At 37.2% G+C, this 26,494-nt stretch overlaps 1 protein-coding gene across 3 annotated transcripts in view; it reads right to left on the bottom strand.

The window, feature by feature from the left end:
* PIEZO2 (piezo type mechanosensitive ion channel component 2) overlaps positions 1–26,494 on the bottom strand; it is a 503,601-nt gene that overhangs the window by 323,312 nt on the left and 153,795 nt on the right. For all 3 annotated transcript variants that reach the window (XM_064578003.1, XM_064578004.1, XM_064578002.1), the window contains exon 3: positions 5,738–5,863. In XM_064578003.1, coding sequence (XP_064434073.1) covers positions 5,738–5,863 — 126 coding nt within the window. The remainder of the gene's footprint in view (positions 1–5,737; positions 5,864–26,494) is intronic.

Here is a 26,494-nt window from a genome sequence, read left to right as displayed (position 1 = left end):
TCTAATTAACATGATTAATGATGAGCATGATTAATGATGGAGTTTCTGGCTACGTGTGCCAAGAGACAAGTCAGCACTGCCACCAAAAAGGAGAGTGTTCACAAGAGAGGCCCACTCTAAGCATCCACCTCACAATCATCAAGATGAGATGCCAAACTGCCAGGCCCACGTCTGTCCCTTAGTGCTCTTACCACGCTCTAATGTTTCATACTTTGGGTCTCAGCACAGGAACCCTCCTATGTTTTGATCATAGGAGAGCATTAGGATAAAGTACTATTAAGGCCTATCTCTTGGTCAATGGGTGTCTAGGCCCAGTTTCCTGTGCTCTTAGTGAGGAAAATTAGAACTCTAGATTCTCCTCCCTCTAAGGGGGGAGAAAGCAGCTGATCTGAGGGGTCTTCCCTCAGGGGAAAAGGACTCTAACTGTGAATGCTAAGCTGAATGAAGTAAAGGAAATATCATAGGACATACAAGCAACTTATTGAAGTCCTGTGAAACTAGACTAATCCAAAATCCTAGGAAGTGCGATGGAGGAAGTAATCCTAAGTAGATGATAAATAAGGAGTTCCCCGAATAGAAGGAAAGAGGTTGGAAAGCCAGGCAGGTCAGTGCTCAGATCCCAGTTTAGACGTGTGGCAGCCTGGGTGACTCACTTGCTCTCCTGGAGCCCATTTCCTCATCTTCACGCTCAACGCTACCCTCACTCCTGCCTCATCGTCATTAGCCTCATCCCTACCTCAACACCACCAGCAGACAGGCACTGCACTTATACAAAAGAAAGGCACCTCCTTGGGGGCATAGCCCTACAGGGGCAAGGCTTGGTCAGCAGACCACCTCTTTGTAGGAATAAAATGATCCCCTATGTCCAGCTTAATCCAGCCTGGAAGAGGCCGCCAGCCTGGTCCTCAGAACCTAGGGTGGACGCCAGCTCCTACTCACCTCCTCGGGGAAACCCACAGGCAGGGCACAGCTGTCCTTCTGCACAGCCTGACCCACCCTAAAGACCTGCTCAGAGAATGGAACTGGGTCATGGGTACGGAGTACCCTACCTAAGAACATTCGAGCTCATCTGTAACAAGAAAAAAATGAATCCTTAATTAGAAAAGGAATATAATGCTCCCTGGGGTCTGACAGCTAGTAGGCGCTCTACAAACGTACCTATTCTCACCACAAATTTTTTCTTCATAGTTTGGAACTCAAAAGTTTCTTTCAATCAGTAACATGCTTTAGCACAGCACAAGAATCCAGACTGGCCTTGAAATTTCACTAACATCGCCACACATCCACCAGTGAGTCAAACAAACTACTTCTATGGAATCTGTAATGACATAATTGAAACCGGGTTTACGTTTATTTAAATAGTATGGTTTTGATGGAATGAAAATTTTAGTAAGCGGCACAACACATGTTTGAGGAAAATTTACAGAGGGACCCCCTGCCCCACAGATTTCCTCACTTACCTATAAGCACCGTTTTGGAAATGAAGAAAGAGAGAGAGGGGGTGGGGGAGTTAAGTTTCACATCTGCACAACAAACCTGCCAGCTAGTCAGAAACGAAATAGGCTGGTTTGAAAAACTCTTTACTGCTGCCAGTTAATATTCACAGGACTCTAGGGGAACAAGAACTTTCAATGACTCAATATTTATAAATGCTACTGTTGTCCCCCATACGTGTGTCTTAGATTCCTGAGGGATCCTGGGAGCTTTTGCTATAATGAGGGTGAAGGTATATGAGTTTTAAATGGGGAGAGGAGTAGGTAGGGAAACAAAATTAAACACATATAAATGAGCAGTACTTGGTGGTCTTGAATTTGAATATGACTTCAATGATTGGGAAATCTGACCTGCGTGGGTCATTGCATTTTAATTTACCAATGTCTTAAACAGAGAGAAAGCAGTCAAACTACACTGCTGGCCAAGACACTTTTTTTTTGTCTTTTTGTTTGAAATTTTGCTGCTTTGCATCCACAGATGCCAAAAAAGGCTACCCTTCAAATGTAGGCTATCAAACTAGCGGAGTTTGTGTTTACAACTCTGATGGTGTAATCGAAACTCCAAATGCTCAAGGAACAATAACATTAGTGAAGTGAAGTCAGCTCTGAATTAAAAGTCAGTGTTTCCATTACCCACTCTCACAGTATTTTCTGGAGTTTATATAACTTGATCATTAAAAAATGCTTGAAGCTGAAAACCTGGTCTGTGTCAATCTTGGACTAACCTAGTTTGCAAAGCTCTGAAGTTGTTTGCCCTTCCCTTTTATCCCTTTTCAAGAATGTGTTGCTTTTAAATGGTACACATGAAACTAGACCAAAAAAATCTGTAACACCTGATGAGCCAATGCTGTTACATGCATCACTCGTTTTTCAGAAGAAATTTACGATTTCTGTAAACTTAAACTCACTTTCAAGGTTTTCTGTGACTGAAAGTAAAGAGTTCAAATTCCTTTTTCAAACTCAGTCTTTAGCACATCCCTTCTCTGTTGGTGACCTCATCAAAAATATTGTAACTGCAAATTGGAATATTAACTTTTGTAGGAATAAATTTCACACTAGAATTTTTAACTTGGTAGAAATAAAGTTTACTATTATGACTCCCATTATATCTGCTCTCTGTGGAACAGAATAGAGATTTTATACGGGGACATCAAAAAAAGGAAGGGAGGACAGTATGTGAGATCATTCTTCACTGACAGCAGACAGTAATTGTGCATGAATAAAAATATCTCTGAGAGATACATGGAAATATCCGGGTATCTGAGAACCCAAATGCTTAGGATATGAAGTTAGGAAAGGCAGAGCTAACTCCCCAAGATTGAGTTGTAAGGAATGCTTATGTCGAGAGGCCAGCTCTGACTACACTCAAGATGGCTTCCACATCTTCGCCACTGAGAAGTGCAGATTTCTTCGTGGTGTTAACACAGGACCCATCCAAAGGGTCCAGGTAATTTGGATCCTTGTCTGGGAAGAAGGACACAAAGGAAAAACAAATTTCTCTGTGTGTGTGTGTGTGTGTGTATGTGTAGGTCTGTATGTCTTTCTGTACCTTATAGGGAAGGCCATATATAGAGTAAATATACTTATAAATGTGGAAAGGGGAATGTTGTTTTAACATTTCATGTTACATTTTTATTTTGATTTTTGTAGAACTGTGGGAAATCATCCTTTTTAAAGTTTTATTTATTTAAGTAATCTCTACACCCTACTCGGGGCTTGAACTCACAACGCCAAGATTATATGTTCTTCCAACTGAGCCAGCCAGGCACCCCAAAAATCATCATTTTGAATAAAAATTAGAAATATCTAGACTCTGGGTCAGAAGAAATGATGAACTGCACATCCTAATCTAGACAACCTCCAGTACAGTTGTTTCCAAAGATCACTCAGCATCTAAATTCATTTGTAGAAACTGGCAAGATATATATTTATAAACTCAAAATTTAAAAATCGGAATGAGCTGTAATATATCTTGTGATTAAATACTTCCAGTGATGGATAACTCATTATCCATGCAATAGCCTTTTATTCAGACAACAATTTTTGGTTAAAAAAAATCTTTCTGCTGGAGTGGTGGGGGTGGGAGGGATGGGGTGGCTGGGTGATAGACAATGGGGAGGGTATGTGCTATGGTGAGTGCTATGAATTGTGTAAGACTGTTGAATCACAGACCTGTACCCCTGAAACAAATAATACATTATATGTTAAAAAAAAAAAAAAAAGAAGAAGATAGCAGGAAGGGAAGAATGAAGGGGGGGGTAATCGGAGTGGGAGATGAACCATGAGAGACAATGGACTCTGAGAAACAAACTGAAGGTTCTAGAGGGGAAGGAGGTGGGGGGATGGGTTAGCCTGGTGATGGGTATTAAAGAGGGCATGTACTGCATGGAGCACTAGGTGTTATACGCAAACAATGAATCATGGAATACTACATCAAACACTAATGATGTAATGTGTGGTGATTAACATAACATAATAAAAAAAAATTAAAAAAATAAAATGCAAAAAAAATAAAATAAATAAATACTTAAAAAAACCCTTTCCTTATGATCCTAGGAATGCCTTCTTAAGAAGTATCCAAAAGATTTGTGATTGAGAAGCAAAAGGAAATACAGCTGCTAATATTTCTACTAAGTCCAAAAAGATCTGAACCCAGTCAAATGTAATAAATGTTTTTTAATCATTATAACATAACTAAAGTAACTAACGTACCATTATTTAAACATTTCATTTTACCAAGTTTTGAATAATGAAGTGACTTTTACCAAACCGTAAAGCCACATGTTAACAATGGAATATTATGCAGCCATGAAAAGGAATGAAGTACTGACCCACGCTACAACATGGATGAACCTTGAGAACATCATGCTCAGTGAAGGAAGCCATACACAGAAGGTTACATATTGTATAATTCTGTTTAGATGAAAAGTCCAGAACAGGTAAATCTAACAGAGGCAGAAAGTAAATTAGTATTTGCCTAGGGCTGGATGGAAAGGGAATGGGGAATTACTCTTCCATGGGGAGGGGGCCAATGGATGTGTTCTGGAATCAGAGAGCGGCAATGGTTGCACACTCTAAAAACCACTCAATTGTATTCCTTACATAGGTGAATTTTATGGTATAGGAATTATACCCCAACTTGAAAACAAGAAGCGTATCTTAAATCATAGATTTTAAAACAAAACCATTTTGATAGGCATTATTATCCAATGGATTCTGAACTCAATAAAATGGCAAAAATGAATACTAAGTTTAGATCTGTAAAAGGTAGCTTTCTAAAAGTTATATGCTGAAGGATACTGAATAATTTATAAATATGGATTTTACTAAATGACCTCTCAGTAGATTTATGTTAATAGTCTTTGATCCATGAAGAATTTTGGTATTTTTTTATTTTATAGGGAAGGGTACGTTTACTTCCTATTACTTGGGCTTGCCTTTATGAAAGATCAGGAAATTTAAAACTCATAAATGGGTTCCTCAAAGAAAAACTGACAATTTAAAACTTATTATAATCTATTTCAAATATGTCAGGGTTTCTTTAGGTTTAACTTAAAACATGAGGATTGTATTCCATCTACTTGAAACACTTCTGCTTTTTTCAAATGACAATCACATCCTAGAAAAACTGAAGTAGAATTTGTCCAATAGCAGGTTAATTTTAGAAACATGATGCTGCCCAGATAAAGAACATAGTTGTTGACATTTTCAGATCGTGACTTCAAAATATAATGCATATAAGACATATTATTTCTCTGTGAGTAGCAATAAAAAACTCCCAATTAAAAAAGAAACTACGTGTCATTACATTTTTTCCCATAAAGACATAAGAAATCTTACATTATGCTGTAGAATAGGATTGAGGTCACAGTCATATAATCTTACTCAATTTTTGTACTCATATTAATCATGTTAGAAATTGTACATGTCTTGCTCACTTAGCTGTACTGTATGCTCCAGGGACTAATATAAATCTTGATTTTTTAGATTAAGCCCAGTAATAATGTCTTGCATACGAATAGGGGCCTAATATCTAATTTTTGTTGAAAATTCACTAATTAAGTTGCTTGTATTACCCAATTTTCCATGACAGTTTCTTTACATGAATTTATAGTATAGGATTGTCAATGACCAAAAAAGATCATGAATTCTATTATGTAATTGTTGTATAGATTGCTATGAGCATTATGACACATAGCTTTATTCATACATAAGATGAAGAAAAAAATTACCATAATACTCACAGTTGTAACTAGGTCCAATACGGTGTTGAGCTTCCAGGCTAGCCAACGTGATGTGGAAAATGATGTGCAGCAACAGGAAGGAAAGACTGGTGAAGCACAGAGACTTTAATAACCGGCCCGTATGTCCTAGAAGGTAAGAAGCACAGAGACAGTGAGGGAGCTTCAGATGCAACACACTCATTCCGATCTTTGTAGTATTCCACATGGATCCCATTTCGGCCTAATCTATTATATAAACACACTTAGAAGTGTATCAAGTGTAACAATTACTCTCTTATTAGTCTAAAGCTAAAGCTATCTTATTGCCTTTGTAAAATTATACAACTAATATTGATTAAAAATTCAGGCACCTGGGTGGCTCAGTCAGTTAAGCATCTGCCTTTGGCTCAGGTCATGAACCTAGGGTCCCGAGATCGAGTCCTGCATCGGGGTCCCTGCTCAGTGGGGAGTCTGCTTCTCCCTCTGCCCCTCCCCCAGCTCATGCTCTGTCCCCTAAATAAATAAATAAATAAATAAATAAATAAATAAATACTGAATAAAAATTAAATGTACAAGAAAAATGCTTTCCTACATATTAGATGACAAATTATCACAACATGGAACCACAAATAACCCCTGGCCCAGAAAATTTTATAAGAGTTCCGCCAAAGTCGAAGGAACAAACAACCCCTATTTTATACAAGTAGTTTCAGAGAGTAGGAAAAGAAGGGAAGTTGCCTAAAACATTTTACAAAGTTAGAGTAACTTCAAATTTAAAATAAAATAAGGCTAGAATATAAAAAGGAGTTTTAAGCCTGTGGTGATGGGTATTAAAGAGGGCGCGTTCTGCATGGAGCACTCACTGGGTATTATGCACAAACAATGACTCATGGAACACTACATCAAAAACTAATGATGTAATGTATGGTGATTAACATAACAATAAAAAATTTAAAAAATTATATTTGCTAACCAACTGAACTAGCATAGTAAAAATATAACTCATCATAATAAGCTAGGATTTAAAAGAGCAGAATCAGACCTATAAATACAGAGAACAAACTAGTGGTTGCCAGAGGGGAGAGGGGTGGAGGGATGAGCAAATGGGCAAAAAGACACAGGCTTCTACTTATGGAACAAATAAGTCATGGGAATAAAAGCTATGGCATAAGGAATATAGTTAATGATATTGTAATAGTGTTGTATGATGACAGATGAATGGTAGCTACACTTGTGGTGAGCAAAGCATAACATACAGAAAAGGTGAATCACTATGTTGTACACCTGAAACTAATAAAACATTTTGTGTCAACCATACCTGCCCTCTACCCCAAAATAGACTAGGGTTTATTTATTGCTGAGAAGCAAGTGTGATTTAATGTTAATAAATGTTTAGGTGTAAGTCATACACCAGTGGGTTGATATCATAATTTTCTAAATGGATGTAGAAGAAGCATTTCATAAAGTTCAAATTTTATTTATGATAAAAGGAGGGCACGTGTTGTGATGAGTACTAGGTGTTATCCACAACTAATGAATCATTGAACACTACCTCAAAAACTAATGATGTACTATACAGTGGCTAACTGAACATAATAAAAAAAATAACACTCAATAAACTGGGAATAGAAGGAAATATCCTTAAAATGATAAAGGATTTATACCATAACTAAAGCAAGCATCCTGTTTGTGGTGGAACTTTAGACATACATTACTGTTAAAGAATGATCAAGGACACTTGCTATCCTTGCCACCACTTAACATACCACTGGGAACATTGGCCAATGTCATAAGATAAAAAAAAAGAATGAGGAATTGTAATAATTACAGTTGTTTGCAGATAATATCAGATTAAACTATTTGTAGATGATATTATCACCAACATAGAATGTGAAAGTGAAGCCACAGACCAACCATTAGAACACAAGAATTCATAAAATGATTTAGATATACTATCATCTTACAAAAATCAATAGAGGTCCTCTATATTAGCAATCATCAAATAGAAAACGAGATACAACTTAAATTAGCAAACAAAACTGTACTTTAAATGGTTTTGCCAATGTGTCAATTTGGCTGGGCAATAGTCCCCAGTTATTTAATCAAACACTAATCTAGATGTTGCCATGAATTTAGAGATGTGATTGAAGTCCATAATCAACTGACTTTAAGTAACGATATTATCCTTGACAATTTGGGCAGGCCTGAGTCAATAGTTGGAAGTCTTGAAAACCAGTCTGAATAGAGAAGGGGGGGCTGGGGGGGATAGAGAAAGGAAACTCTTGTCACCTGTGCACAGTAGCTTCAGACTGCGCCATGAATTTCAGCTTGCCCATGACCATACTTCTTCCCCTCCTGAAAGCCTACCCTATGGATTTTGGACTTGCTTAGCAAGTTCATATAATCAATAGTCCAATTCCTTGTAATAAATTATATACATATAAACATATCCTACAGGTTGAACCCGGACTGAAAAAAATATGTAAGAATTAACCTTAACAAAAAATGCACAATGGATTTTATGGACAAAACTGTAAAACTCAACAGAAAAAACAAAGTAAAAGTCCTGAATAAATGAAGAGATATACCACATTCATGAATGAGGTAACTTAATATGACAAAAATACCAATTTTCCCCAAATTTAGTCTACAAATTCAATGCAACTTCAAATAAAATGCCAGGAGAAACTTTCAGGCCACCAGCAAACATATTTCAAAATATATAAGAACAGAATTTTTGAGGAACTCAACAAATTTATTTAAAAATATATTTGGAAAAACAAAAACCTAGGAATTGCCAGGCCAACTTTGAAATTTTGAGAAGGTAAAAAACGGGTGAGTTGTGTTTGTACTAAAAGACAATTAAGGTATGCTATAAACCCATAAGTTAAAATAAAACAAACAGAATTTAGATTCCTTATAGAAAGGAAAAAAAGTCAAATGGAATACCACACAGTGTTCAGAAAAAAACCTAATTTACCTATATGAATTTGATAAATGTCAAAGTTGACCCCACAAGTCAAGAGGAGAAGAACAGGCTAGCTAGCAGATGAAAAATTGGCTTCAATAAAATAATAATAATAATGCTAGATCCCTGCCACAAAGGTGATCTTCAGGTGAATAAAGACCTAAATGTGAAAGATAAAATTGTAAAGTCAATAGATGAAAACATGGAAGAATAACTTTGTGCCTTTTCCATGGGGATTGCCTCTAAAATAAGACCCAAAACATAAGTTATAAGGCCAAAAAATAGATGAATTTGACCACATTAAAGTTGAAAATTCAACAAAGTCACCATAAATAAAATTCACAGATATTTAGCTGGGACATCTAAGATTAGAGATGAGATTACATGAGATTAATATTTCGAATAGATAAAGAATGCCTGCATAGCAACAAGACAGGTCAACCAATAGAGAAGGGAGCAAAACATTCAAATAAACATCTTACAAGGGAAAACTTGAGAGGACAATATGTTTATACAGAAGAACTAAAAGCGTAGAGGCATTTAATGGAGACATTATAGCTAGAACACAAATGGGTTAACAGTTTACACCCATCATATTAAATTATAAAGATTCATAATAATGTTTTTTGTGAGGGGGAACCAATGTTTTGCTAGTAGTGTGAAATTGGTACAGTCTTTCTGGAGGTCAGTACTTAAGTATGCCTAAGTCTCTGACTTGGCAATCACACCCTGAGTTATAAAATCCAGAGAAATTTTTGCAACAGGTCTACGTGGGGACTTGAGTCATGATATTCTTCACATCCTTGTCTGTAGTAGCAGAGAATTGGAGATATTCCAATTTTCCACCACTAAAGAGATGAATATGTAAAAATGAGATGAACGTGCATCTTATAGTACGTTCAACCATTAGGTGCATGAAAGTAGAAGAACAACATATGTGGATCTTAAAATAAATTGGGTTAACAAATGATAAGAGAAAAAAAAAGGGACACAGACCACAAGATCATTCACATAAATTAAGAACACAGACCTGGAAAAATAACATATATGTTTAACACCAATGTGTTTCTGTATATTTAATATATGTATAAAACACATTTGTGTAGTTTCATACAGGGAGGCAGGAAATAGGAATGAGAATGGGGTATAAACAAGCAAGAGTAAATAAAAAACATGAGAGACACTCTGAACAATTCTAAAATAAAACTATTCTTGTGAATTGAAGAGTAAACTGTTGCAACACTTGTCTGGAGAGGACTAGGTGGGTATTGGACTAGATGACCTACATTCTGGTCCTTGGTCTGCCTCTGGCCATGCAACTCTGATTAGACAGGCCGCCAGGCCTTTGAAACTCTAAGACTTTATACATAAATAAAATTTATTTATATGGCAAATATATATGTGATAGATATGTGGTACACTTATGTATTTATGTATGTATAAATTTTATATTTACATAATGATAAATACATAAGCTATATATATATATATGTAATTTGGTATATATAATTTTATATTTCAGTATGCATGTGCAAATACACACACAGATCTTTAAGATCTAACCAAAAGTCACATTATCTCATTTCAGTATAAAATCCTTCTTTAGTGGTTAAGAAAACTGCTTGCCACAGTCTAATGACTTGATTACTACTCTGATGTCACAAAAGAAAAGTGAGGCATTAAATTAAAATACTGAGATACCATAAATTGAATAGCTTTCAGGTCTACATTCAACAAGCCCATACTGGAAAGAGGGATTTCTCAGTAGCCCAGGAGGAGATTCCATTAAATCCTGTGCAGTATGTGTCTTTTAGGCAATGCAGGGTCATGGGAAACCACCCATCTCCTAGCCCACTCCTTTCAGCCACTGCATTACCAGCCCCTGACCCGCTGCCTTGGCTGCTGGGGCACTGGCTCCCCCCAGGCTCTGAGCTCAGGATATTTACTTCTGTGTTTCTAATGTTGACTCGCAAGCCTCAGTGAGTGCTGCTCACTTGGACCTAAGGCAGAGGAGCCCATAAAATGCCCTCAGGGAAAACATGGAACGGCCAAAAAAAAAAAAAAGAAGCTTAAAGGCTTAAAGTCATAAACATAAAAATATATATACCTAAAATGTGCATTTCATTCTAAAATGCCTTTTCTTTCAATTTTTCTAACTTTTGACATAATATAGTTTTGGCATGTAGTCAGTTTTAAAAACATAGCTTAACAGCAATGTCCACAATAGCCAAACTGTGGAAAGAGCCAAGATGTCCATCGACAGATGAATGGATAAAGAAGATGTGGTATATATATACAATGGAATATTATGCAGCCATCAAAAGGAATGAGATCTTGCCATTTGCAACGACGTGGATGGAACTGGAGGGTATTATGTTGAGTGAAATAAGTCAAAAAGAGAAAGACATGTATCATATGATCTCACTGATATGAGGAATTCTTAATCGCAGGAAACAAACTGAGTGTTGTTGGAGTGGGGGGTGGGGTGGGAGGGATGGGGGGACTGGGTGATAGACACTGGGGAGGGTATGTGCTCTGGTAAGCGCTGTGAATTGTGCAAGACTGTTGAATCTCAGGTCTGTACCTCTGAAACAAATAATGCAATATATGTTAAGAAAAAAGAAGAAGAAGAAGAAGAAGGTAGCGGGAGGGGAAGAATGAAGCGGGGGACATCGGAGGGGTAGACGAACCATGAGAGACGCTGGACTCTGAAAGACAAGCAGGGTTTTAGAGGGGAGGGGGGTGGGAGGATGGGTTGGCCTGGTGGCGGGTGTTGAGGAGGGCACATTCTGCATGGAGCACTGGGTGTTGTGCACAAACAATGAATCATGGAACACTTCATCTAAAACTAATGCTGTAATGTATGGGGATTAACATAAGAATAAAAAAAATATGAAAAAAAAACATAGCTTAAGGAAGCTGAATTTTATTAGCCTTTTAGGGAAATGAAAAGTTTAAAATAAATGTAAGCAGAAGACAAGGGGATTTGTCTTCTGAGTTCTTCTCAATCCTACTGTAGCTTTTATTGCTTTCTTTAGGGACAACTAAGGATTAAATAATGTATAATTATGTGATATAAACAATTGGGTTTTACTTGTCAAGTATTTCCTTACATTTCCTGATTTATATATAAATTTATATATATACACAAATATATATAAAAATTCAGTGGCATTTAGTACATTCCCAATGTTGTGCCATTTTCTCTTTCTACTTTACAAAACATTTTCATCACTCCAAAAGCACCCACTAAGCAGTTACTTTTTCAATATTCCTGCTTCTCCTCACTGCTGGAAACCACAAATCAACTTTCTATCTCTGGATATTTCCCATAAATATTATCATACACTATGTGGCCTTTTGTGTTTGGCTTCTTTTCCCTTAACATGATGTTTTCAAGGTTCATCCATGTTGTAGTGTACATCAGTGTTTCATCCTTTTATGGCTGAGAATTATTCCATTGTATGTATGAACACTTGTTCATTTATTCATCTGTTGATGGGTATTTAGGTTGTATCTACCTTTTGACTACTGCAAATAGTGCTGGTATGAATATGTACATGTATTTGTTAGAGTACTTTTCCCACTTATTTTATGTACATATTTAGGAATTGTACATACTAGGACTATATGGTAATTACATGTTTAGCTTTCCGGGAAGCAGCCAAACTATTTTCCATAGCAGGTGCACCATTTTACATTCCTACAAACCATGTACAAGAGTTCCAATTTCTCCATATCTCTGCTGGCACATGGTATTTTCTGATTTTTAAAATTATTTATTATAATAGTATTCTAGTGGATGTCAAGTGGTATCACATTGTGGTTTTGATTTCCATTTTCCTAATGACTAATGATGTTGAGCGTCTGGTTCATGTGTTTGTTGGCCATTTGCGTTCTTCTTTGGAGAACACTCAATTCTATTTTATTGGTCTACATTTCTATCCTTATAGAAATACTATATTTTCATTACCATAGCTTTGTAGTAAGTATTAAAATCAGGAGGCAGAAGTATGAGTGCTGAAACTTTGTTCTTTTCCAGTATTGTTCTGGCTATTTGGAACCCCTTGCAATTCCATATGAATTTAAGGATTACATTTTTTATTTCTGCAAAAAAGGCTATTGGAATTTTGACGGGGACTGCACTTCATCTATAGTTTGTTTTGGGTAGTAATGACATCTTAAGGATATTATATTTTCTAACCCATAAGCACAGGATGTCTTTCCATTTATTTCAGTCCTCTTTAACTTTTGTTAGCATGTTTAACATTTTCAGTGTACAAGTCATTAACCTCATTGATTAAACTTATTCCTAGGTATTTTATTATTTGGTTTGCTAAGGTAAATGGAATTGTTTTCTTAATTTCTTCTACAGATAGTCATTGCCCATGTAGAGAAACATAATTGATTTTTGTGTGTTGATCTTGTACCTTACAACTTTTCTGAATTTCTTTATTAGTTCTGGTAGTATTTTTATGGATTCTTGGAATTTTCTGTATATGGGAACATGCCATCTTCAAATAAGGATAGTTTTACTTTTGCTTTTCCAATTTGGTAGTCTTTTACTTTTTTTCACCTAACTTCTCTGGCCAGAACTTGTTGCACCACGTTGACTAGCAATTGTAAAAGCAGATGTATTAATTTGCTAGGGCTGCCAGAACAAAGTACCACAATCGGGGGGCTTAAGCAACAGAACTTTATTTTCTCACAGTTCTGAAGGCAAAACATCCAAGTTCAAGATGTCAGCAATTTCTGCTTTCTTCTGAGGCCTGTTTCACTTGCTGCCTTCAGGTGGCTGCCTTTTTACTGTGTCCTCACGTGGTCTGTTCTTTATGCACATGTAACCCTGGTATCTTTCTGTGTCCAAATGTCTCCTTTTTATAACACCAGACAGACTGGATTAGGACTCACTCTAATGGCTTCATTTTAATTTACTTCTTTAATGGCCAAATCTGGGTCAATTGAGATGATTATGTTTTTGTTTCCCCTTTTGTCCTAGTCCTGTGGTGTATTACATTGATTTTCTTATGTTGAACCACCCTTGCATGATAAAATAAACTCCACTTGGTCACAGTGTATAATCCTTTTAAAGTCCTGTTGGATTCAGTTCACTAGTATTTCACTGGGGACTTTTGCATCTATATTCATAAGGGGTATTGGACTGCAGTTTTGTTTTGTTTTTTTCCCCTTGTGTTGTCTCTGGCTTTGTTACTGGTCTCACAGAATAAGTTAGGAAATGTTCCCCTCCTATTATATTTTACATTTTGGAAAAGTTTGAGAAGTACTGGTGTTAATTTTTCTTTAAATTTTTGGTAGAACTTACCAGTGAAGCTATCTGGTACAAGACTTTTCTGTGTTGAGAGGTTTCTGATTACTGATTCAATTCTTTAATTTTATAAGTCTGTTTATATTTTCTGTTTCCTTTTGTGTCAATTTTGGTAATTTGTATGTTTCTAGAAAGTCTACTATTTCAATTAGGTTATCTAATTTGTTGGCATATCCTTGTTCATAGTACTCACATATAATTATTTTAATTCTGTACAGTTGGTAGTATTGTCTCCACTTTCATTTCTGATTTTATCATTTGCATCTTTTCTCACTTTAGATTTGTGAATTTAGCTAAAGGTTTGTCAATTCTATTGATCTCTTCAAAGAACCAACTTTTAGTTTTGTTGATTCTCTCAACATAATTCTCTCTCAATTTATTGCATCCAATAAATTTTGGTATATTGAGTTTCTGTTTCTATTTGTCTCAAAGTATTCTCTAATTTTCCTTGTAATTACCTCTTTGACCCACTGGTGTTTAAGAATGCATTGTTTAATTTCCAGGTATATGCAAATTTTCCACTTTTCCTTCTGTTATTAATTTCTGGCTTTATTCCATTGTAATCTGAAAAATACTTTATATGATTCAATCTTTTAAAACTTCTTGAGTATTCTCACCTGGCCCCACATATGGTCTCTCCTATATTTCATGTAAACTTGAGAAGAATATGTATTCTTTTACTGTTCAGTACAGTGATATTTATCTCTCTCTCTCTCTCTCTATATATATATATATGCCAACAAGACTATATATATAGTATTTTCAAGTCCTCTTTTTCCTTATTGATCTTTGGTCTAGATGTGCTTTCCAGTATTGAAAGTGGGCTATTGAAATATCCAATTTTTACAGTAGAATTGTCTATTTATCCTTTTCAAGACTGCCAATGTTTGATTCCCATATTTGGGGACTCTGTTGCTTGGTGAGTACATGTTTATCATTGTTGTATATTCTTGATGAATTGAACTTTTATTGATATATAATACCTTCTTTGTAACAGTTTTTGACTTAAAGTATATTTTGTGTAATATTAATGTAATGACCTCTGCACTTTTTGGTTATAATTTGCATAGTATATCTTTTTCCATCCTTCCACTTTCAACCAACTTTGCCTTTGAATTTTTAGTTTCCTGAAGACAGCATACAACTGAATCATGTTTTATCATCCATTTCACCATCTTTGCCTTTCATTAGAGAGTTTAATCCACTTATATAAAAATAATTACTAAGGACACACTTCTGTAATTTTGCTTTTTTTTCCCCCTGTATGTCTTATACCCTTTTTGTTCTTCACTTCCTCTATTACTTCATTCTTTTGTATTTAATTGATTTTTGTAGGGTATCATTTTGACTCCTTGCACATTTTCTTTTGTGTATATTTTTTTAGATATTTTCCTACTGGTTACCAGAGGGATTATAGTTGATATCCTAAATTTATAACAATCTAGTTTGAACTGATAACAACTTAGCTCCAATATCATACAAAATCTCTGCTTCCATATGGCTTCATCCCTTTTTATGTTATTGTTGCCACAATTTACATCTTTATACATTGTGTACCTATTAGTATAGATTTATAATTATTGCTTTATGCATCTGTCTTTTAAATCATATAGGAAATTAAAAGAGAAGTAAAGAACAATTGTTTTATATTTACCTATACAGTACTTTCATTGGAGTTCTTCAAATGTCTTTGAGTTATTGTCTGTTTTTTTTTTTTTCCGTCTCATCCTAAAGGATTCCCTTCAGCATTTCTTCTAGAATAGACCTATGAGTGACAAATTACTTTTTGTTTATCTGGGATTTTCTTGTTCTCCTTTGTTTTTCAAAAAATTAATTTGCATGATATAAGATTCTTGGTTAACAGTTTTTTCTTTTCTTTTTGTTTTTCTCTCAGTACTTTAAAAGTATCACTTTTCTGGCTTCCAAGGTTTCTTAAGAGACTCTGTCCTTAATCTTATTGAAGTTCCCTTGATTGTGGTGGATCACTTCTTTCTTGCTGTTTTCAAGATTTTTCCTTTGCCTTTGGCTTTGACAATTTGATTATGATGTGATTCAGTCTTATCCTCTTGGAAGTTATTGAGATTGTCAAATGTGTAGTTTCATGTGTTTTTCAAACTTGTCAAGTTTTTGGTTGCTATTCCTTCAAATATTCTTTCTGGCCCTTTCTTTCTCTCCTCTCTTTCTGGGACTCCCATTATGTGTGTGTTGATATACTTGCCACTGTCCCTGAATTCTTTTAGACTATGTTCATTTTTCTTCATTTTTTTTTTTCTATCTGATCTCAGACTGGATAATTTCAACTGACCCGTCTTCAAATTCATTCAGTCTTTATTCTGCCTGCTCAGATCTGCAATTTGAACCATCTAGTGAGCTTTTTCATTTCAGCTATTACACTCTTCGGTTCCAGAATTTCTGTTTGGTTACCTTTTACAATTTCCATCTCTTTATTGATTTTCTCTATTTGATTAGAAGTTATTTTCATTTGCTTTAGCTCTTTTCTCATGGCTTTCTTTAGCTCCTTGAACATACTCAACACAGGCAACATAAAGTCTTTGTCTAGTAAGTTCAATGTCTGCTTCCTCAGGGAAAGTTTCTGTTGATTTCCACTGTGAATAGGTCATTTTTTTTGTTGTTGTTGTTTCTTTGCACGTTTCCTAATTTTATGCTGAAAACTAGATATTTTGAATACTACCATATGGCTATTCTGGAAATCAGATTCTTCTGCCTCAGAATTTGTTTTTGTTGATTGCTGTAGGCTATAGCTGTATGTTACTTTTTTTTTAAGATTTTAATTTATTTATCTGAGAGAGAGAGAGAGAGCACAAGCAGGGTGGGGAGGAGGGGCAGAGGAAGAGGAAGAAGTAGACTCCCCACTGAGCAGGGAGCCCAATGCAGGGCTCAATCCCAGAACCCCAAGATCATGAACTGAACTAAAGGCAGATGCTTAACTGACTGAGCCACTCAGGTACCCCTGTATGTTACTTTTCTAAACTATTTATTATGAAATCTATATCTTTTTCCATGTGTGGTCCATTCCTTTGTGTTGTCTTTCACTAGTGTTTACACAGAAATGTTTTTGAATATCAAGGATTGTGTGTGTGTGTGTGTGTGCGCGTGTGAGAGAGACAGAGAGAGAAGGCTATTTACAACTCTGCCTTAGCATACACTTTCTACCTGCACTGAGACTAGAGATCCTACAGAAGTGAAAACTTGGAGTCTTCTCAGGCCTTTTCAGAGTATGCATCCTGCCCTGGGCATGCATATGACTTTCTATATTCCCCAGTAGACATGGGCACTTTGGGATGCCATAATTTCCCAAAGAAACTCTCTTTTCAGCTTTCGCTCCCAGGCTTTCAGCACTCTATTGTTTGCCTCAGCTGGAACCTTCTGAAACAAGCAGCTGTGAGTTGTTCATTTGCTTTACAAGGCTTCGAGAAATGCCTGCTCTTCTCTGCCTTGAATGAGTTCTGAATTAGGTGAAACAAGTCAAGTGTCCATCAACCTTTTAGGCAGCCCCAGACATACAAGAATACACAAACATAATTCTTTGAGAATAGGTCTGCTTTCTTCCCTCTGGAACCAGGGACCAAGGTCCCACACTGGAAATGTTGGCAGCTGTCTTCAGGAATGCCGAAATGCTGGGGTTGGGCATGGAGCAAAGATAAATAAAAATGCCAAAATACTATTCTGCCATTAAGTTACCTTCTTCTTGATTCAGCATTTCTTTGTTGTTGTAAATCTTTCACTGTTTTCTGGAGTTCTGAGAAAGTTATTCTATTTTTGCTTGAATTTTAATTGATGCTGTGGAGGGAAAGGTCTTGTTGCTATGTGCTCTGCCATTGTCACTGATGTCTTCTTTTGGTTTCAAACCATTTTTTTATTCTAACTTCTGGTTTTTTATTTCTTGTGTGTACATGTATTGTGTATATATATTGTGCATATATATACTCCTTCAAACTAATTGAATAGGAGATATTTATGCATCTATATAAATAAAATGCCACAAAATAACTAAATCTAACAGGTAATAATACCAAGAGCCATTAGTAATACCCTGCTCTATTCTCATAACTTCCTGCCAATAAAACCAGATAAGTAATTGGACTATAACAGCATCAAATATGTCCCTTTCAACCTTTTTTTCTCTAGTCCTGCTCCAAAGACTGTCCCAGTTGCAAAGCTGCACTGCTGTTACTGCCCTGAAGGCATCTGAAGTCCCCACCTCCTCCCCCCGCCCCAGTTTTACCTCTCTGATTAGAGGAACTAGGGAATGGGATCCCAAGAGTTAAAGATTAAAGGGGAGGTACTGGCAAGAAGAAAGACAGAAGGGGTAGGTTCCTGTAATTCTGTTACAAATCAGTACAAGTCTGCTCTCACCCTGAAGTACATCTGCATGGAATGAACCCAAAAGAACTATGATATAATGAACTACTCAGGTACCAGTCTGATCCCTGAGTGGTGCACATGCAGGGAAGACCAAATAGAAAAGCAAAGAATTTGAGAACTGAACTGACATTGAACCACCACCCACAGAAAGTGAACAAAACTTGTGACTTGAAATGCACCCAACTAACTGCAGAAACAAAGAAAAACAAATCAACGGTTCCCCAAAAACTTTACATGACCCAGGGTCTCATAACATAATCTTCAAAGTGACCAGGATACAATCCCAAATTACTTGACATAAAAAACACCAAGAAAATCTGACCAATTCTCAAGAGAAAAGACAATAAAGCCAACTTTGAGATTACCCAGATGTTGAAATTATTACAAAATGATTTTAAAACATCCATTACAACCACATTCCATGAGGTAAAGGTAAACAACCTTGAATGAATGGAAAGATCAAAGTTGTCAGCAGAGAAATAGAAAGTACAGGAAAAAAATAAATAAAATTTTAGAACTGAAAATATACAGTATCTGAAATTTAAAATTCCCTCAATGGGCTCCATAGTAGAAGAGAGATAACAAAGAAATGAGTCAGTAAACTTAAAAAGATTAATAGAAATTATCCAACACAAGTAACACAGAGCAAAAGATTAAAAATCTTAATAGACCCTCAGGAACCTGGGTCAAAAAGTCTATAATTTGTGTCATTGTGCCCTTAGAGTTATCAAAGGAAAAGAGAAAGAGACTGGTGCAGGAAAAAAAAGGATAATAGCTAAAAATTCCCCAAATTAGGTGCACACATAATTTACATATTCAATAACCTTAGCAAACCCTAAAGAGGATGAACTCAAGGAAACCACTCCCTGATACATAATAACCAAGGTAAAGAAAAATTGAAAGCAGCAAGAGAAAAATGTCACATTACATATAGGGAGACAACTATTTGAATTACCATGTATTTTTCATCACAAACCATGAAGACCAGAACACTGTGGAACAACACCTTTGAAGTTATGAAAGAAAAAAACTATGAACCCAGAATTCTATATCTTGTGAAGATATCCTTCAGGAATGGAGGCAAAACACAGACATTCTCAAATGAAAAAACAAACAAACAAACAAAAACTAAGAGTATTTATCATCAGAATTTCTGCTCTAAAGAAATGCTAACACAAGTTTTTCAGGCTGAAGGGAAATGGTACTGAGGGAAAACTTGGAACTTCAGTTATGAAGAACAGCAACAAAAATGGATAAAAATGTATTTGTTTTTTCTCTCTCTCTCACTCACACACACACACAATTATAACCATGCCCCAATTAAGTCATGGCATTTCTAGAAATGATTCTTGGTTTTTCTGGTTTTGGAAATATTTTGTGTGTGCAGAAATAATTGAGGGTATTATGTTGCCCATGTGTTTTGAGTAGTCACTCTTATTTATACAAGAAATATGAAATATCCAAAGATATGTCACCTAATAAATAATCACTCATAATTAGAAACATAAGAAAATGGGGCATATATTAAAAAGGATTAAAAATACATATGCTAACTTCAAGATGATTTGCAAACGTACCCAAATAGCAGATTTACAAAATGAAAAATTTATGGCCAGAATGACAGGGTACCAAACTCTGTATTTATATACTAAATTTCTCTAATTATTAGAATGTGAAGGCAGAAAAAAATTAAAAAGTGGTAGGTATCAAAAGAAATAGAAAACAAGGAGAAAACAGTTTTTCTCAATAAATTTTAATTTGAGGGTTTTTAATAGATTCTGTTTATTTATCATATATTTTCTCAAATAGAGCTAAAAAAAAAGACTATTATCACTTTATGGATTTCATCCAGGTACTTGGATTTAAACACAGGCATAAAGTTAACTTAGGTATAAATCTAAACATAGGAATAATAATTTATTATACTTTTGAAAGTAATTCAGAGGTTATTGCCTTAACCAACATTTCCAATTCTCTAGCTTTCAGGGGATTCAAAATGTGACATGCAAATGTGGAAGATCCACAGTTCTCATGATTGTGCCAATATGTGTAAGCTAATTTTGAAATTTTCCACTGAAGAAGTAGGGCATTCCGTAAACCTAGCCATTCTTAAAGGAGAGCTCTGAGCCTTGTGGTCATTTGCTTTTTGGTGAAAATGAAACAGCAAGAAGTTTCATTGGTATGGGTTTATAGGTAAGTTAATGAATTTAATGCAAATTCTGCCTAAAGACAGAGTTTGAAGAGTTCTACATATATTTCAAAGTCTTCAGCTTATACCCCCAAGACAGTTTTATTATTTATTTGCAACACCATGTAGCCAATGTACATGGTATCTAGGAAAAAATACCTTGGGAAGCAAATATTTATATTTAAAGGACTTCCCACAATTTTATGCTCCAGACAGAACAAATGAAAATCAAGTTGATACGTAAAACTGAGGTTTTTCTTTTCAATTCAAAATGAGGTTAAATATAGATAACCATTAGCTGGAAAGAGTGTGCTGGGACTTCAAAATCAACTAAGCAGTCAAGCTTTTAGGTTGAGTACATGAACGTGCTAATACTAACCATTTTGATCTACAGGAATGGCCATTTCATTAGCATCAAACTCATACAAATGGAGAGAAGAAATACATGTCTACTACATAATTCTATTTGAAATCTTATTGAGGTCATTATTCCAGCACTCCTCAAACCTTTTTTTGCTAAAAAGAGCAAGAGAGTCTTTCTGGGAACACTACAAAGCCAACGGAAGAATGAATGACAAGATAATTTCCTTCAGAGTTCTCCCCACCTTCACAAATTGGACTAAAAACTTCCACTGTAGGTCTCCAAGTGGGACTTGGAATTCCCCACCACACCCACCTCTTAATCCTCCCTTGCAAAAGCTCAATTTTCTATTTCCAATTTTTTTATTGACATATTGTTGGAGCCAAAAAAAAAAAGATTTTTTTCCCTTCTGCCTTCCCATTTGGATCCATCATTTATTACCTTGGCTTTATGTGCTATTGTTTAATAACTTTTAAAGTATTGTAATTTCTGCCTAAAGGTTCCCCACATAAACTGATATAATCAGGGAGAAAAATGGCATTCTGGGAACATAGAAGAATGATAAATGAGGAACTAGGAAAAGGACGTGAAGCTGCCAGCATCACAAATGTCCACTCCATTCTTCCTTCTAAATTTATCATTCATGACCAGGTCTCAGGTCTTTTATATCTTTCCTTACTACTCTGACCTGAAGGGATCGGTTTCTGAGTCCTATATTGTATAATGTCTTTATCTGACACTTGGAAATATATATCTTATTATGTCAGTTGCTGTCCTAGGCTGGGTCACCAGGAAAAGACTCAGATTGAGATTGATGTACAGGAAGTTCCTGGAGAGGGTTCTCGGCAACACCCCTAATAGGGGAGTGAGGAAGGCAGGACTGAGTCAGAGGAGTAGCTGGACTGGGGGTGCAGTTGCAGTGGAGCCCTTGGAGGGTCCTTAGGGAGCTTTGGAGCTGGAATGGCCGTTCACAACTGTCCAGAATTGAGACAAGGGGGCAGAGCCTGTGTACCCCACTTGCCCCCATCACTGGCCAGAAATTGGATGTGGGCTGTCCCCAGAGATGGGTGTTATGTGGGCAAGGCAGCTTCCTACAGTTAAAGACCGTGATTGCTATGAGTAGTCATGAATCAATTCTCCAGGAACCTGGGGGGATCAGTGCCACCATCATGGAGGGGGTAGGGGCAACACCCCACAGGGCAACTAGGTCATCTTGTTCTAGACATTCATTGTCCTCAGCATAAGCGTCCTGAAGGCAGGCACCACTCCTAGCATAAGATCTCAAGCTTAACAGCTACCTCACAGCTGAATATCTGTGACAAGAAGCAGAACTGAGAGTATGAAGCAGTAGTTCTCACTCCAGAAAATACTGGGACTTGCAGGGGAGAGTGCAATTCTCACTTTGAGGTACCTCCTTTGCCCTAAACACGTGGAGATAGAGTTGACACTTGGACAACATGGGTTTGAACTGGACAGGTCCACTCATACACAGATTTTTTTAAGAGTTGACAGCAAAAGTCAGAAGACCTTTCTTTACAACTGCTCGCCTCCAATCTCCATAGCACCCAACCAAAGGCGATCCACACAGGGATCATGCCTGCTGCCCTCTGTGGGTCCAGGAGGCCCCCTGGGCGGCCCAGGCAAAGGCAGGACCTGGCAGGGCTCCAGGTCGCCCCATGTATTGATGGGGGGTGGTCAGGGTGAGCACCAGGGCTGGCAGGCAGGAGGCTGGGCTGAAGTAAAGGAACCTGCCCAGAGGGCAGGGATGGCACAATGGTAAAGCACAGGGAGCCCCTCCCCAATTTGGCCCCTGTCCTGCCTCCAAAGGCCAGTGCACTCACGTGTGGCCTTGGTTGCTGATGGCCCCCCATTGTTGCTGGTCACCTCCAGCTGTCCCTGCCTGCAGTCCCCCCTGGCAGCTAAGTCAAGGCCCCCCCCACTGACTGCCGAACATCACCATGCCATCCTGGGGTGGGACCCATCAGTGCCCCTGCATTTGTCCCAGCCTGGCCTGCCTATCCCTGTATTTTTTTTTCAGTAAATATACATAAAGCAATATAAAAGTATTTTCTCTTCCTTAGGATTTTCTTATCAATATTTTCTCTTCTCTAGCTTACTTTATTGTAAGAATACAGTATATAATACTGTAACATACAAATTATGTGTTAATCGACTATATTATCAGTAAGGCTTCCTGTCAATAGTAAGTTATTAGTAGTTACATTTTGGGGAGTCAAAAGTTACAGGTGGATTTTCCACCGCATGGTGGGGTGGGGGGTGGGCAGAGCTCCTAACCCCTTCGTTGTTCAAGGGTCACCTGTAATAGGTAAATTATGAAGCTGATGGCCAAGAAGATATAACCAGACACCAGCCAAGGATAATCACCTCTAAAGGGCAGAACTAGAAGAGAAATTCAAAGCTGAGTGTGAGCCGTTCTTGAAGCAGGCAAAAAAAAAAAAAAAAAGTTGGCTTCATGGTGAACATCTAATTACATGCTTGGTATGAGCAAGGAACCCATCATTAGGAAGCCTGATTAAAACAAGGGTTTGGGTTACAGCTCCTCAGATTTTGAAAGGATGCTGGGAAAAAATCTGCTCCTGACCACTTTGTGATTTATAGTTTATAAGGAGCTGTGTGCTTGGGGAAGAGGGAGAACGTGGATTGTGACCACATACCAGGGAAGTCCAAATCCCCAATGTCATCACAGGACAGATCTCTGTCCCCACGGGGATCCCATGGGTCCAGGTGGGAGCAACTGAAAAGCTTTAGAAAGAAAGATGAGCATGGAGGATGTGGAGGAGGAGAGAGCCAGAACCAGAGCAAGAGAGAGAGGGAGGGGCTGAGACCAAGGAAGCCTTCTTATTCAGTATGAGTAAACAAATAGTAATTCAAAACACATGAAGAAACACGAATTCACCAAAGGTAAAATGAAAAAATTATGCAACATACTGAAAATGACTTTAAATTCAGTTTCTTGGGGTTCTCCAAAAGATAAAGTAAATCCTGAAAAGGGAACAAAAAATTATTTTTTCAAAGATAGGAGAAATTAAATAAAATAGATAACACTGAAAAACAGCAACCAGATTTCTTAGAAATTTAAAATATAGTCATTTAACTATTTAAATAGATCAATAGGGAAGCTACTCCCTAGATCGGGTGGAGACAAAGATAAATTTAGTGAACTGGATGACAGGACTGAGGAGCTCACCCAGAACTCAGCACAAGATTAAAAAGAACATGTAAAACAGCAGTCGGCAGACATGGAAGACAGATGGAAAAAACTCAACATAGACTGTTAGGGATTCCAGAAGAGCAGCAGAAACTGTGGAAGAACTATTTGATGAATTGCCTTCCCATTACTTGTAAATTTATTCATGAAACAAACCAGTTTCATAACTACTGTATGAGAGACATCTTGTTAAAAACCTCAGAGTCTTTGGATAGAACAAGGCATATTGTACCCTTGTGATCACACATATTACAGAGAAGCAGAAAATACGTTAGGTATATCATAAAGATAACAAATTTCCAAATTCGAAAGAAATTCGAAATGACATTTTTCTTAAATCAATTAGAAACCATATTTGGATTTTATTTATTTATTTGACAGAGAGAGAGATAGCAAAAGCAGGAACACAAGCAGGGGGAGTGGGAGAGGGAGAAGCAGGCTTCCTGTGGAGCAGGGAGCCCGATGCAGTCCTCGATCCCAGGACCCTGATCATGATCTGAGCCAGAGGCAGATGCTTAACAACTGAGCCACCCAGGCGCCCCTAGAAACCATATTTGTAAAAAGATAAAGTTGACTCTTAATGTGGGGTTAGGGCTACTGACCCCCCACAACACACAGTCAAAAATCTATATATAGGTTTGGACTCCCCCCAGTTTCACTACTAATAGCCTGCTATTGACCTGAAGCCTTAACAACAACATAAACAGCTGATTAACACGTTTCGTATCTTATATGTATTATATCCTGTATTCTTACAATAAAGTAAGCTAGAGAAAAGAAAATGGTATTAAGAAAATCATAGGGGTGACTGTGTGGCTCGGTCAGTTGAGTGTCCAACTCTTGATTTTGGCTTAGGACATGATCTCAGTGTCGTGGGATGGACTCCCAGGTCAGGCTCTGTGCTCAGTGGTGAGTCTCCTTGAGATTCTTTCCCCCTCTCCCTCCTCCAGCTCATGCATGCTCTCTCTCACTCTCTCTAAAAATAAGTAAATGAGGGGTACCTGGGTGGCTCAGTCAGTTAAGCGTCTGCCTTTGGCTCAGGTCATGATCCCAGGGTCTTGGGATCGAGCCCTGCATCGGGCTCTCTGCTCAGCTGGGAGCCTGCTTCTCCCTCTCCCTCTGTCTGCCGTTCCCCCTGCTTGTGCACTCTCTCTTTCCCTTTCTCTCTCAGTCAAATAAATAACATCTAAAAATAAATAAATAAAACTTTAAAAAAAGACAAAAGGAAAATCATAAAAAAGAGAAAATACATCTACAGTATTGTACCATATTTACTGGAAAAAGAACAACATATACATAGGCCTGGGCAGTCCAAACCTGTGTTGTTCAAGGGCCAACTGTGCAGGTAAATGAACATGTAGAGTTGGCAAGAAGCCAAAACTTTCAGCAGAATTGGAAATTCTAGGTCCTCCATCTCTGAAGGCCAGACATTAGTATTTTAAGCAAGGACACAATTCTGCCAGTTTAGTACAAAAGTGGTCATGCACAATACATGGACACGTAGTAATGGCTGTATTCCAGTAAACCTTTATTTATGGAGACTGAAATTTGAATGTCCCATAATTTTCATATGTCAGGAAATAATGTGGATATTTTTTCAACCATTTAAATTAACTCACAAGCTGGGTTGAGACAGTGTTGGCCTGTAGGCTGCAGTTTCCTGACCCCTGCTCTAGCCCAAGAAAGCACACTTGAAGGCAAACTGTTCATAAGTATAGAGAAACAAAAAGGACTGTTCTTTGACGTTCAAGGAATGTTCTTGTAGGCATTCCACAGATTCCGTGATGTCTGAGGGTCATTCCCCATTTATGGAGAAGTAACAAAGCACAGCGTGACTCATTCACACCAGGTGGTAAGCGCCTGCCCTCATTGCCCGCACCCATGCGGTTTGTTATTCGGACAAGACGCCCCCCCACACACTTTCACTTTCTCTAATTTCACCATTTCCAAAAGGAAGTCCGGCCAAAAATCAGAGCCCACGTTGTAAGTATATGCCAAATTCTTAATATCAGGAGGTAGCTGTTCTATTGTGATGTTTTATTAGAAAGGAAAAAAAGATATTCAGGTAGAAATGTATTCATAAACACAGAGCCTTGTATAAGCACGCTTACAAATTCCTGCTGAGGTCTCATAAGCTGAACTGTGCAAAGGAGACCAAATTGGATAACACAAGCACCCAAATAAAATGGCTTTCCTTGCACATTCTCATGGCCCTCCACAGGCGGGCTTGGCAGAGAACAGGCCAATACAAACATCCAATGTGGATATGAAGAATTTCCTTTAGTAGGATCAATTGATTAACCAGTCCCACTCACACAGA

The sequence above is a fragment of the Mirounga angustirostris genome, unplaced genomic scaffold, assembly GCF_029215605.1.
Source record: "Mirounga angustirostris isolate CCGP_5_RB_7025 unplaced genomic scaffold, mMirAng1.0.hap1 SCAF_14, whole genome shotgun sequence".
NCBI lineage: Eukaryota > Metazoa > Chordata > Mammalia > Carnivora > Phocidae > Mirounga > Mirounga angustirostris.
This window is presented reverse-complemented; position numbering and strand designations above follow the sequence as displayed.